Source organism: Podarcis gaigeae (genome assembly GCF_964106915.1).
Source record: "Podarcis gaigeae genome assembly, chromosome: 2".
Taxonomy (NCBI): Eukaryota; Metazoa; Chordata; class Lepidosauria; order Squamata; family Lacertidae; genus Podarcis; species Podarcis gaigeae.
Window position 1 is genome coordinate 49,378,971 of NC_139679.1, and position 13,592 is coordinate 49,392,562.

Sequence of the window (13,592 nt, forward strand, 5' to 3'; positions counted from 1 at the left end):
CATTGCAGTAGTCCAAGCGGGAGATAACCAGAGCATGCACCACTCTGGCAAGACAGTCCACTGGCAGATAGGGTCTCAGCCTACGTACCAGATGGAGCTGGTAAACAGCTGCCCTGGACACAGATTTGACCTGTGCCTCCATGGACAGCTGTGAGTCCAAAATGACTCCCAGGCTGCGCACCTGGTCCTTCAGGGGCACAGTTACCCCATTCAGGACCAGGGAATCCTCCACACCTGCCCGCCTCCTGTCCCCCAGAAACAGTACTTCTGTCTTGTCAGGATTCAACCTTAATCTGTTAGCCGCCATCCATCCTCCAACTGCCTCCAGACACTCACACAGGACCTTCACTGCCCTCACTGGTTCTGATTTAAAAGAGAGGTAGAGCTGGGTATCATCCGCATACTGATGAACACCCAGCCCAAACCTCCTGATGATCTCTCCCAGCGGCTGCATGTGAATGTTGAAAAGCATGGGGGAGAGGACAGAACCCTGAGGCACCCCACAAGTGAGAGCCCAGGGGTCTGAACACATCCCCCCCCACCACTTTCTGAACACGGCCCAGGAGGAAGGAGCGGAACCACTGTAGGACAGTGCCCCCAGCTCCCAGCCCCTCAAGACGGTCCAGAAGGATGTTATGGTCGATGGTACCAAACACCGCTGAGAGATCCAGCAGAACTAGGAAACAGCTCTCACCTTTGTCCCTGGCCCACCGGAGATCATCAACCAGTGCGACCAAGGCAGTTTCAGTCCCATGATGAGGCCTGAATCCCGACTGGAAGGGATCCAAATGGTCTGCTTCTTCCAGGCGTGCTTGGAGTTGTTCGGCAACTGCTCGCTCAATCACCTTGCCCAAGAATGGAAGATTTGAGACTGGGCGATAGTTGGCCATTGTGGCTGCATCTAAAGATGTTTTTTTAAGAAGCGGTTTAATAACCGCCTCTTTCAGCGGGTCTGGGAAGGCTCCCTCACGGAGGGAAGCATTCACCATCCCACGAAGCCCATCGCCCAGTCCTTCCCGGCTAGCTTTTATAAGCCAGGATGGGCAAGGATCCAGGAGACAGGTGGTTGGTTTCACTCGTCCAAGCAGCCTGTCCACATCCTCGGAGGTAACAGATTGGAATTGATCCCACTCAACTTGACTAGACAGAACTCTAGCACTCTCCCGCCCCGGCCCTGCTCCCACGGTGGAGTCTACTTCTTCCCGAATCTGAGCGATTTTATCTGCAAAAAACTTTGCAAAATCATTGCAGGAGAACATGTGGCCCGTACTGGGCCCCGATGTTGCAGGTGGTTCCGCTAAATTGTGAACCACCTGAAAAAGTCTCCTGCTGCTGTTTTCTGCAGATGCAATAGATGCGGTGAAGAAATTTTTCTTCGCCGCCACTATCGCCACTTGGTAGGCTCGACGTTGAGCTCTAACCTGTGTCCGGTCAGATTCGGAATGAGTTATCCGCCACCGGCGCTCTAGCCGTCTCAACGATTGTTTCATTGCCCTCAGATCCGTGGAAAACCACAGGGCTCTCCGGGCTCCATGCAATCGGAGACGGCGCTTCGGAGCCAAACAGTCAATAGCCCTGGTTAACTCCACATTCCAGCGGGCCACCAGGGAATCAGCTGAAAGGCCATCAACATGGGATAAAGCATCCCCTACCACTCTCTGGAAACCATTTGGATCCATTAAGTGGCGGGGGCGGACCATCCGAATTGGTCCCACCTCCCTGCAGAGGGGATGGGTCGCAGAGAAGTCCAGTTGCACCAGGAAGTGATCTGACCATGGCACTTCTTTCGTTTCGCTTTTACTTAGTGTCAGATCACCAACATCCATAGAGGTAAACACCAGGTCCAAGGCATGTCCGCGGCTATGGGTTGGGCCAGACTTATTCAGGGACAGCCTGAATAAGGCCTTTGATATGGGAGATACAAGTTCTTCCCCTTCTTTGAGCAAAAAAACCTCTTGTATGGCCTCAGTGAGGAGACTAGAAGCTTTCAATTTTGTCAGCAACACACTATGTTTACTTTTTTACAGCTGAACCTGGACAAACTGTGGTTAGCCTTTAAGTAGAATTTAGAGCAACAAGTCCACTTCAAACTTGGTTTACAACCCTGGGTTGTTTTCCTAAACTATAGTTAATGCTAATCACAGTTCTTTCTTTGGACAAAATGAGTCACTGTAGTTAGTTGAAAACAGAAGTGAAAGCTGCTGATCTCTTCCTTGCATCCATAGCATGGGAGGGAGGTGTTTGTGAACCTAACACTCACCCAGCCTCACTTCTGTAGAGCAGCCAAGGTGGATAAAAATAAATGATTTTTTAAAAATAATCAGATTTTTAAAAAAAATATTAAATTGGATTTTTAAAATAAAATGCTTTTGGAGGAAAAGATAGTGTTCTATTTAAGTTACATTATAGTCCAAAGGCTATTCATCAGGAAATAAGGATTTGTTTTAAGCTTTTCATGTGTGCTTAAAACTAAGTCTGGTGTTGTTGGTTTTTTAAAAAAAATCATTTACCACATCAGTTAACAAACATGGATACATATGCTATAATGTATATTGTTTTAGTTAAATAAATTGTTTAAATTCTTACTAAGGAAATGATTATTTCCCCCCTTCCAATAAAGTACAGCAGAAAAGTATAAATATAAACAATAATTTCATAATTACCTGTCTTTGTATTTCTAATAGTATAACCAAATCAGTAATTTTTGATATAACTTTAAAAACTACTCTGAAAATTTATTATCCCCAAAATGAAACCTTCATCTGGTTGTAAATATTAAGATTATACCAGAGGTATAATCATTTTTTAATAGTCTTTCTGTAAAAAAATGATTTAAATCAAGTCTTACTGACTAGTGATTTAAATTGTGATTTAAAGCAATTTGATTTAAGTCAAATCCACCCTGAGAGCAACGCTATGATTTAGTGTTATGTCTGACCCCAGACATTTTATTGTAAGTAGGTTGAGCTTGGGATGCAAGTATCCCTAGGGATGGGAGCTGCCACTGACTCCGGTGAGTAAGCTTCCTCAATGTTACACTGAGTAAATCTCTTGTGTGAGCACATATTTGTGCAGATGGCAGCTATTTAATAACATTGGCTTTTAATCTGGATTTTTCACTAGAGTGGAGTGTACTTATCTTATGCTACTTGCATGCATTAAGGACCTGGCCTGTTGTCCCAGGATATACGGCATATTGGTATACTGTATAAACTTTCTAGGTTCAGCAGCTATATTTTAATTATTTCTCACTGTGTTTGTAACAAGGAAACGAGTAAAAAAAATTAATATTTTAAGTGCCTGTTGTTTAGTCGTTTAGTCGTGTCCAACTCTTTGTGACCACATGGACCAGAGCATGCCAGGCACTCCTGTCTTCCACTGCCTCCTGCAGTTTGGTCAAACTCATGCTGGTAGCTTCGAGAATACTGTCCAACCATCTCGTGCCTACTTTAAGTGCCTACTATTATAAATAAAAGAGTAGGAATTGGAGAGTATGAATTCTTATTTGTGTCCTAGCATTATGTGATTACGTGTTACAGTAAGACATTATGATTGAATCTATGCAGATATATGCAGCTGTAAATAGTTCTATAAGCTGTTGCCATAGTGTTATATGCTGCCATAATGATTCTGTGTTAAAACCAAGGATATTTCACAATCCATTGTATTAAGAGCATGCCTGTGCAAGTCTTACTCATCATTTCCCATCCACCCCACTATAATAATGAAATTATGCACATTTAGCTGTAGATACCCTGTGGGTGAAGAAGATGTGAACACGCAAGCAGTACTTTAGATATATTGAGAAAAGCTTCATACCTGCGTCAAACTTCCCTTTAGCTGTCTTTGAATTAGGCCCCATAGAGGCAGCAGAACATTTTTGGTTTGGCTATGGAATGATCTGCCATTGTTCGATATGGTAGATAACTATGAAGGTGAACACTAAGACTGAAATAATGGCTTGCAGACCCACTGAACTAATTTTTGTTGTCAGGTGTAGCCTCCTTTTGTGGAGCAAGTTTGTATTTGCATCAGTTTCATTCTTTCAGTCTCCCTTAAATTTACTGTAGTCCACAGACTGCTTAATTGTGTACTAACAATATGAAACTTACTGGGTGGACAGAGAACATGTATATTTGGCTCCTTTGATGCCAGAGAAGTTAGTCCACCAACAATGAACCTTAAAAACCTGTCTCATTAATCCATAGCTGGACAGAAGGCTTCTCAGATTTCACATACACCAGCATACTGGAAACAGCAATGCTTATACAGTGGTACCTCGGGTTAAGAACTTAATTCGTTCTGGAGGTCCGTTCTTAACCTGAAACTGTTCTTAACCTGAAGCACCACTTTAGCTAATAGGGCCTCCTGTTGCCGCTGCACTGCCGGAGCACGATTTCTGTTCTCATCCTGAAGCAAAGTTCTTAACCCGAAGTACTATTTCTGGGTTGGTGGAGTCTGTAACCTGAAGCGTATGTAACCCGAGGTACCACTGTATACCTTGTCAGTGACAGTGCATAATCATGCATTCTGCATGGCAATGAAGTTGGCAAGAAGGCCCACTTCTCTGTCTCCACTGCATCCAGCAGAGCTTTTCTGTATTGTCCAGGGTCTGCTAACATCTACTCCAGACAAAAACACGTTAGACTCTTCAGAAGCCCGTTGTGGCTTGTTTGCCAAGACACTTTGAGGATAATGTTGTTCTGCTCCATAGCAATCCTAATGTCACATCCATATTCACTGCATTCTCTCTCTCTCTCTCTCTCTCTCTCTCTCTCTCTCTCTCTCTCTGTGTGTGTGTGTGTGTGTTCATGTTCATGTGTTCATTCTGTTCCTCTACGGTACAAACAGAAATGCCCACCCCCACCCCTCTTTCCTCCTTCGTGTTTTTATAGTTTTGTATGTTAACAGAAAACAAAACATGAACCGCATTTGAACTGCCTATTAAAGATGTTATTTTAATACGGTTTACCTCTTAATGAGTGGATGAATGAGAGTAGGCTTGCCCATTGTGTCAGACCCAGGAGTAGCTCATTGCTGAGCAAGAATTTTAACACAATTCTTCTAAGATGCAAACTTAATGTGCTGGACTACAGTACACATCTCAGTACGCATCTCATTCTCTCTGTAAGATCTTCCAAACCATGGGTCAGTTGCTGGCAGATATAACTGCAGAAATGGCCTCAATTCTACTGCTCCTTATTTGTCAATAATTTGTACTATTGGTACTTACTCCTTCACCCTGGAAGAGTTTTAAGAAGGACTTCGTAATTTCATATTGTCATAATTATCAATTAATGTAGACTACTTCACATCAGGAAATACATTTGTTACTTGACCAGTCAAATAACAGTTGTATATTTATGGCGCTAAGTATGTCTATTCAGAAGATCCACTATTTAGCTATATCAGTAACAAAGAAGCTAGACTTGTACTATTTGCAAAAAAAAATCCTCTTGCGAATGAAAATTCAGCGGTATTCTAAATGATTGTAATCTGTTGTTGGTTTTTGTTTATAACTAACATTGCTCTAAGCAGCATACAAATTAAATGTAAAAAAAACCTAAACAAGTTCCTGTCATTGCTTTACATTGTAACTTGTGGATTTGCAAGCCAATACTCTGAGATAGATGTTTTTGACAAAACAAGAATCTACAGGGCTGTAATTCTGTGCACATCAATTATTTATACACATTTTTATGTAAATTAACAGGAGGCTAAATCATGGTTTAGCATTACTTCTGAATGTGGACATTTTTGTCTTTAGTCTAACAGAACTGTTGTAGGGATAGAAAGTATTTCTTTCTTTGGTGGATTTTTTTTAGTAGATGTCTAGCCTGCACACACATACTAGGATGTATATGCCACTAGATTGGGGGCAGGTCTTGTTTCTAAGAGAACATGTGTATAGCTGGGCTGTTACCTTAGCTTTGCATTCTAGTTTTCCATATTCCATATTTTTCAAGTTTTCCATTATCCTGATTTTGTCAGAGTGTTCAAGAGAAACATTTTTCTTCATCAGAAGCTATCTCTGTTGGGCCTTTAAAAATGTGTACTGACCCAATTTTTTGTTTCTCCAGAGGAGGAGATAGGTTCCAGCTGGAAGCACTCCAATGTCTTCTCTAAAGTCAGAAAGCATGCTTCTTGTTCGGAAACTCTCTCTGGAGCCTAGAAATATGTAAACAAAAGAAACATTTTGTTGCATTGGAGAAGAATTTGGGGGCCCTTTTCTCTATTGTTTACTATTTTAGAACTGTGAGTAAACTTGAAAGTATGTAGGGAATCATCTACTGTGCACTACTAGCTGGTTCACACATGCGTGTTAATCATTCAGTGACTGTAGCATTAAATGATTATTTCTGTGTATGCATCCTTTATTGCTGATCAGGCACCACAGATGCAGTTTTTGTTTTGCCTAAAACAGAGCTTTTCAGTAGTTCACATATCCCTTCTAGGTAATTAGAAATAAAATTATGTATAAAACATGTGTGAGGCAGCCCTTACTGACTTCATTTGCCACAACCTACCAGCCAGAAAATGAAACCCTTATGTTTATTAGAAAAGTACCTTTACTGCTCCCCCACTGCTGCATTATGTTCTTCAGGATCAGCGCAACTCAGTTGAAGCCTTATATGGGGTGTTCTCTTGTTACAGTATTTGGGCAAGGTCCACGACTCAGTGATGGAGCATTGGCTCTCCAGTTAGTCCCAGGTTTAATCCTCAGTATCTCCAGATAGGGCTGGAAAAGTCTCCTGCCTGAAAGTACTCTTGCAGCCCACTTAGCATTAAAAGTTGGATTGCCCTGGAATAGGCAGCCCTTTTATTGGGAGCTTTTTAATGCTTGGTGTTTTATGTTGTTAGATATTTTGTAAGCCGCCCGGAGTGGCTGGGGAAACCCAGCCAGATTGGCTGGGTATTATTATTATTATTATTAACCAGTCATTGGGAGTCTGCTAGTCTCTTGCTAGTTTGCCAGTAATTTCCATATTATATAAATGGTGTTCCACTTTATTGCTTTAATAATTTGGTCAAAGTTTGTGGAACAAATATGGATCAGAACTGGACATAGAAAAGCCTAAATCCTTCTCACCTCTCTAACAGTAATTCAGAAATATTTGTGTGTCAGCTAAAAAGAGAAAATAACTTGTTTTGCTACATTATTGCTAATAATTGTCAGTGCAACCTATGATTATAGAAGACACCAGTGATCTATGATGAAACTGGTTAAGATAAACTTTTTGCAAAGAAATAATAAGGGTTTTTATTTAAACTGAAAAGTACAATGGCTAGCCTTTTCTGTATTATTAATGGCACTGCAAGCTTTAATCAGTTTAGACGGCAATCTATTAAAGATTTAGTTGATTAATTGGTTTTCAGCTACTTAATTGGAGAGCATGCTGTTTGTTTTTGGTTCTATTTTTGTTGTGATTGCTACTGAAGTGGCAGATTAAAGATGGTGTGAGTTGCATAAACGAAAGCATCCTTCCTTCAATATATAACAAAAGACTCTATAGAAGTTTTGGTTGTGCAGATTTATTTATTAAAATGTGATGATGATGATGGTGATGATCATGATGATAATTTATTTATACCCCGCCCATCTGGGCAGCTTCCAACAAAAAATTAAAAATACATTAAAATGTCAGACATTAAAGGTTGAATAAATTTAAATTCCATTTCATGGTAGTTGATTGATAGACACAATCCTCAGCAATTTTTAAGTTCTGTCAAATAGTAAAGTTATGTTTTTTGTTTGACCAGTTTTTTTCTTTGGTGCAAACTTTTGTATTCAATAAGCTATTCTTCAGGTGTGGTAGTTAACAGAAAATTAAAATAAACTACTTACCCATCTTTGCTGAAAGTTGCTTCTTCTCACAGTTGAATACAAGAATTCTAGATGTGATGCAAGGTGTTAGTGTGTATATCTGTGTATATGACCTGTGTCCAACAAAAAAAGGAATGGACGGATTTAGTAGGCCGCTCACGTGCATGTGTGGGTGTACCAAACTTTTGAATCTTAAAATATTTATAGAGATAAGCATGGAGATATGCAAGGTAAATCTGGTAAATCTGGTAAAATGTTCACAGGAAAGCCATTGTTAGTCAAACTTGAATAAAGCATACAAAACAAAATATTTTTTAACATGTGTACAGATGTAGAAAAAGGGAAGGAAGCATTTCAGAGATGTTTTGTTCCCTGTTACAAGAGAGCTTACAGATAAATGTGAATGTGTTGGAGAATTTAGGGGATTTCTAAGGATATGAATTTACATGCGTTATGCAAATAAAGCTCAAAGAATTATGTAGTTTTTCTTTGTTTTGTGCTTACAAATGAATACATACTGTGATTAAAGTAATCATGACCGATGGTGTGGAAAGAGCCACACCTTAAAAATTATTTTTCAAAATCATGTTTCTTAATTCAATAAAAATTAGAATTAGGATAGGTTTGGTGATGGGAAATCGTTCTTGACAAATCTCATTTAATTTCGTATTGATAACTTTTAAATAAAACCTCTTTTGATACACATGATCACCAAATGCATTTTTTAAAAAAAGTACAGAAAGGTTTTCATTTTGTAAACCAGCAGCTCTGTATTGGTGTAGTAGGCAAAGGGTACCAATAAATCAGCAACGTGCCCATCCCTTTGAAGAGCAAATGCATTTTGCTTGCATTCATTCATTTCACCATTAGCAATGACAAGCTTACTGTTTCTCCTGTGTTGACAGAAATTGTTAGCTGTGGCTTTTGCTCTGGTAGGGGCAGGTTTGTTTGCACCCCCTTATGACACCCCACCACCTGTTAATCATGGGTGATCTAGTTGAGATTGCTGCATTGCAGGGGATTGTACTAGATGACTCTTCAGGGCCCTTCCAACTCTACAATTCTGTGACACTGACATAGCTCCCTAGGGAAGCTGATAAGGTAGTCCTTGCATTTGGACCTGAAGGCAAGTGGGAGGTCCTCCCAACAAACTGAGCAATGTGAAAAGTGGCACAGAGGCTGCAGATGGGAAGAGGAATCGGCAAAAGTAAGCTCTCCCCTTGAGCCAACAGAGGGGAATCAAAAGCCCTTCTGCAGATGGAAGGAGCCCTTCTCTTTGTGGATGAAGAAGTTTGGCTTCTACCGATGGTTTGTGCAATGTGCTCAGAGAATGTACAAAATTCAGCCATAGACTCATGGAATTCTAGAGTTACAAGGGCCTATGAGAGTCATCTAGTCCAACCCTCTGCAATGTTGTTGTTATTTAGTCGTGTCCGACTCTTCGTGACCCCATGGACCAGAGCACGCCAGGCACTCCTGTCTTCCACCCTCTGCAATACAGGAATCTTTTTCCCCAACGTGGGGCTCAAACCTATGACCCTGAGATGTCAAGAATCCCATGTTCTGCCAACTAAGCTATGCACGTATATGCAAATGCCCCAAGGCCTGCCGGAGACGTGTACAATTCCATCTTCATAGACGAATGAGGTGCACATTCTCCTTAAGGCATGCTTGGCTCGTGTTAGCATGGCTCGTTGTTATGCACATCTTAATCAAGTAGCCTGGAGTAATGCACCTCAGGCACAGGGCCTAATGCAGCTCTCCAGACCTCTTTATCCAGTGCTTCAGACTCTCCTCAGGAAATACGCCCCAACAGATCTGTTCTCATTCTCCTCAAGTGTTTTTACCTGGCTGGAATATGTCATTGAACTGGGATAATGCATCCTGCTTGCCCGGGTGGAGGTGCTGGGAGGGGAGGGAAGAGGCTCTAGAAGAGCCCCATCAATGAGGCAAGGACTTTCACTTGTGCAACAAGGCTTCCTCCCTTCCACTCTGTTCCCCATGGAATTGGACCACAGTTCCCACTTCTCTCAACTCCAAAATAGACCCTGTCTTAATTGTATTCCTTTGCTAGATTTCAAAGAGTTGTGGGGGAAACCATTATTTTCAGATAATCATATTTTATTGTCTTCCATAAAATAATCTAGCTCCCTCCATACCCAATTCAAACTGTTACTTCCCTTGATAGTAAGAGAAGCCATATAATAATCTGTTTTCCTTGCTGTTTCTTCAGCTATCCACCAGCCACAGACTTAAACTTGACATTCTTCCTTCTACCCCGCAGTAACTGATTTGCTTCTTGGGTTTTCCAACATCTACTAAAGCACTTGTTAGCACAGACAGCATGCCTGTTTTCCTTCTACCTGTGTTTCTCTTTAGTTATTTCTTCAATAGAATACTGTATGAGAAAAGAAAGAGGGCAAAAGGGTTCATTTTAAAGTGGCTTTTTAAAATATTAAAAAACTACTAGCTTAATTATTAATTTCCTTCAGGCTTAAACAAGAGAACAAGTAGGCTTCTCTCCACTGCCTAGGGTTAATTCACATGCATGCTTGCCATAAATCAAATTGCACAAGTTGGCCCAGAGTGGCAGAGCCCTGCTCTACCTCTAGGCTCTGAGATTAGTGCTATTTAAACAGGCATTTCTGGAAGCTGGGACAATCTTGGAGGACAATCTTCAATAAGAATGAATACTGTGTCTAGTTCTTGGCACCACAGTTTAAGAAGGATCGACAAGTTCTTCCTGACATTTAGATGGAATCTCCTTTCCTGTAACTTGAAGCCATTGGTTTGGGTCCTACCCTCTAGAGATTCTTGGGTAGAAGTCATGGGTTTTAAATGTGTGTTGGATGTGCTTTAAATGTCCCATGTGGCTCTAAAACTTTGATACTTGGTCATAAACTCTCTGAGAGAACTCAAAGGCATTTTAGTGTAATCTTAGGTCCTCATTATGAATCAGCAGGATTTGTGACAGGAATATAAGGTGCCACTGTGGAGCTATTAAAGCGATTTGTAATTGTGTTATCTAGTAGAATTTTAGCAGTCCTTGAACTTTCAGTGAAATCTATAGGATTTAAAAGTAACTTGGCTGGATTTTTTCATAAATGTTCTTGGTCATAAATGTTGTTGGGTGCTCCTAGTTTAATTGCAGAACTAAGCTAAAAAGTGGAGGCTTGACAATTATACAATTAGTTTAGTTTTCAGAAAAGTGAATTAGTCTGAGTCTTTACAGATTGAAAAATCTCACATGTACGTGAATAATTGAAGAAAGGTGATTTGATTGAGATACCCAATGTTTAGGTTTGTACTTTGCAGTGGTCTAAAACTTTAAGAACATAATTTAGTTTGTCAATTACAATTCTGGGTGTAATAGCATACACAGGAATGAAAAAAGTCACATGACACAGTTAATATTCCTCATCTCCTTGTCCTGCATTGCACAGTGTTAATAATTCACACACCATAAATCAAACATAACTTGCTCCTACATGCCTACATATTTTTGAAATAAGACTCCCCCACAGGCAAGCTTGTTCAGTTGTGGGGGCAGAATTTGTTTATAGGAGTTCTCCACGTTCTCTTTCTGAACGAGTACTTCCTGAGCCAGAGCTAGGTCTAGGAACCTTTTTCTAGGAAGAATATTGAAATCAACTCTCTGTCTTGAGTAAGTGGGGAAAGTGAATGAATTTGTAGGTGTGTTGCTAAAAATTAAACCTTTGATGTGCAGAAACCTACCACTCTTCCCTTAATGCATTTTAATGAAAGTCTGCCCTAAATTTTGGGACAATTTGGTGTGATCTAAATACTGACATGATTTCCATTTCAGGTATACTAAACCACTAACCTTTGCTGACTGCATAAGTGATGAATTACCATTGGGATGGGAAGAAGCATATGACCCCCAAGTTGGAGTCTATTATATCGACCACAACACCCGTAAGTGTTAAATTATTCTGTATGTAATAATAATTCACACATATTATATCCATCTAATAAAATCCATCTGGGCGTCTCATGTTGAGATGCATCTGCACCTTGAATTTGCTTGATATCCCTAACTCTACCATACACTGATCTCCTGCTTCCAAATGCCTGGCTGGTCTGATTCTTATTTAGCTAAAGCATGTAACTTTTTGTTGACGAATCAAAGCATATATACTGTATTTTTCGCCCTATAGGACACACTTCCCCCCCTCCAAAAATGAAAGGGAAATGTGTGTGCGTCCTATGGGGTGAATGCAGGCTTCAGGAAGCTATCCTCAAGCCTTAGGAGCCCAGTGGGAGTTCCCGCCGGGCTCCCAAGGCTTGCAGACAGCAGCCTGCAGCCCGAAACCTGGGGTGCGCTGTTCAGCGCTCCCCAGGCTTCAGGCAGCTCTCCGCAAGCCTGGGGAGAACGGCACGACTTCCCACTGGGCTCCCCAGGCTTGCAGATAGCAGCCTGTTCTGGGGGCTGGGGTTGGGGGAAGCTCAGGCTTCCCCCGCCCCAGGCCCATGCTTGGGGGGGGGGGAATAATTTTTTTTCTTTATTTCCCCCCAAAAAAACTAGGTGCCCCCTATGGGGCAAAAAATATGATATATTAATAAAAACAGAATTGCTATGCTTGTTCATATTCTGTCCTTGTACATTCCTAATACACCTTGTGATTGATACAAGGAACATGAATCCTCTCTTGCAGGTATACGGCAGAGGGTTTTTCATTATTACTAATGAGAATTAGAGAAGAAACTACTTTCAAGTATTACATATTATAAACATCCTACCTGATCCATTTCTTTCATTGTTTCATTTTTCCTTTTGATTTGGAATTCTGAGGATACACGTGTTTCTTGAATATAGGCATAATTTTAGTGACACCCCCCCAAAAAAAATCATTCAATTTTTTTCTCAGAGTTTGCTGATATAGTTAAACATATTGTGTGTGTCAGAATACACATAGGCTAAGTTGTTATTGGCTTGCATATAGAGTTGTTCCTTCTGTTCATAGAGAGGTCTTTGATCCTGTGGCACCTGGTGCTGGTGGGGGCAGGAGGTGATTTTTGCCGCTCCTCCTACATCCTTCCACACCACCTCCCACACTAGTTTGGATGGTCACCCAAACCCTCCAGAGCACATTGGGGAGGGGCTAACTAAAGGGAGTGGCAAGGGATCAGGCTAGAGCATCCCATGAGTGGAACTCTGCTCACAGGATCTTTGGCTTGAAGACATTCTCTTTATTCATACAATTTCTTATTTATTTATGACATTTGTATGATTACCTCATAACATAATTGCTATAGAGAAACTTTTCTTGTTGTAAACTTACTGCTTGGGTGTTAGTGCTTAGTGCAGTAGTGTTGAGCAAGGTGTAAATGATTTAAGACTGTCTGTTAATGAAATGTAAACTCATCATACATAGTGCACGGTAGGGTCAGTGAATGTTACCTGGGAGCTGAACTAGATGGAAAGCCCTATTAGTTCTAATACTGATTAGAAGTATCTACTTTGTAAAGTTGTTTGCTATGTATGTGGGCGCCTCTTAAGATATCATAATAAAATTTTGCATGATGGTTCCTGAGATCAGAGATTAGGGTTTTGTCTATGCTTCGATACAGTTGGGTGCCATTTTGAATCAAGATGGTGGACTGAACCTTTTAAAAGTGCATTGATTTTAACCACAGATTTATAAACTGCAATGACATTTTTTTGCTTGTTAGGATTCCCGAGCAGCACTGGATCCAAATGCATATAACAAAACCTTGTTACCAGGGGCATAAAGTAGGGCGGGGA

At 40.8% G+C, this 13,592-nt stretch overlaps 1 protein-coding gene across 3 annotated transcripts in view; it reads left to right on the forward strand.

Moving 5' to 3' along the window:
• WWC1 (WW and C2 domain containing 1) overlaps nt 1-13,592 on the forward strand; it is an 82,107-nt gene that overhangs the window by 24,497 nt on the left and 44,018 nt on the right. For all 3 annotated transcript variants that reach the window (XR_014559345.1, XR_014559346.1, XM_083718852.1), the window contains exon 2: nt 11,652-11,761. Coding sequence is in view for 1 of the 3 variants with exons in the window: in XM_083718852.1 (XP_083574978.1) it covers nt 11,652-11,761 (110 nt within the window). In the remaining 2 variants the exon portion in view is untranslated. The remainder of the gene's footprint in view (nt 1-11,651; nt 11,762-13,592) is intronic.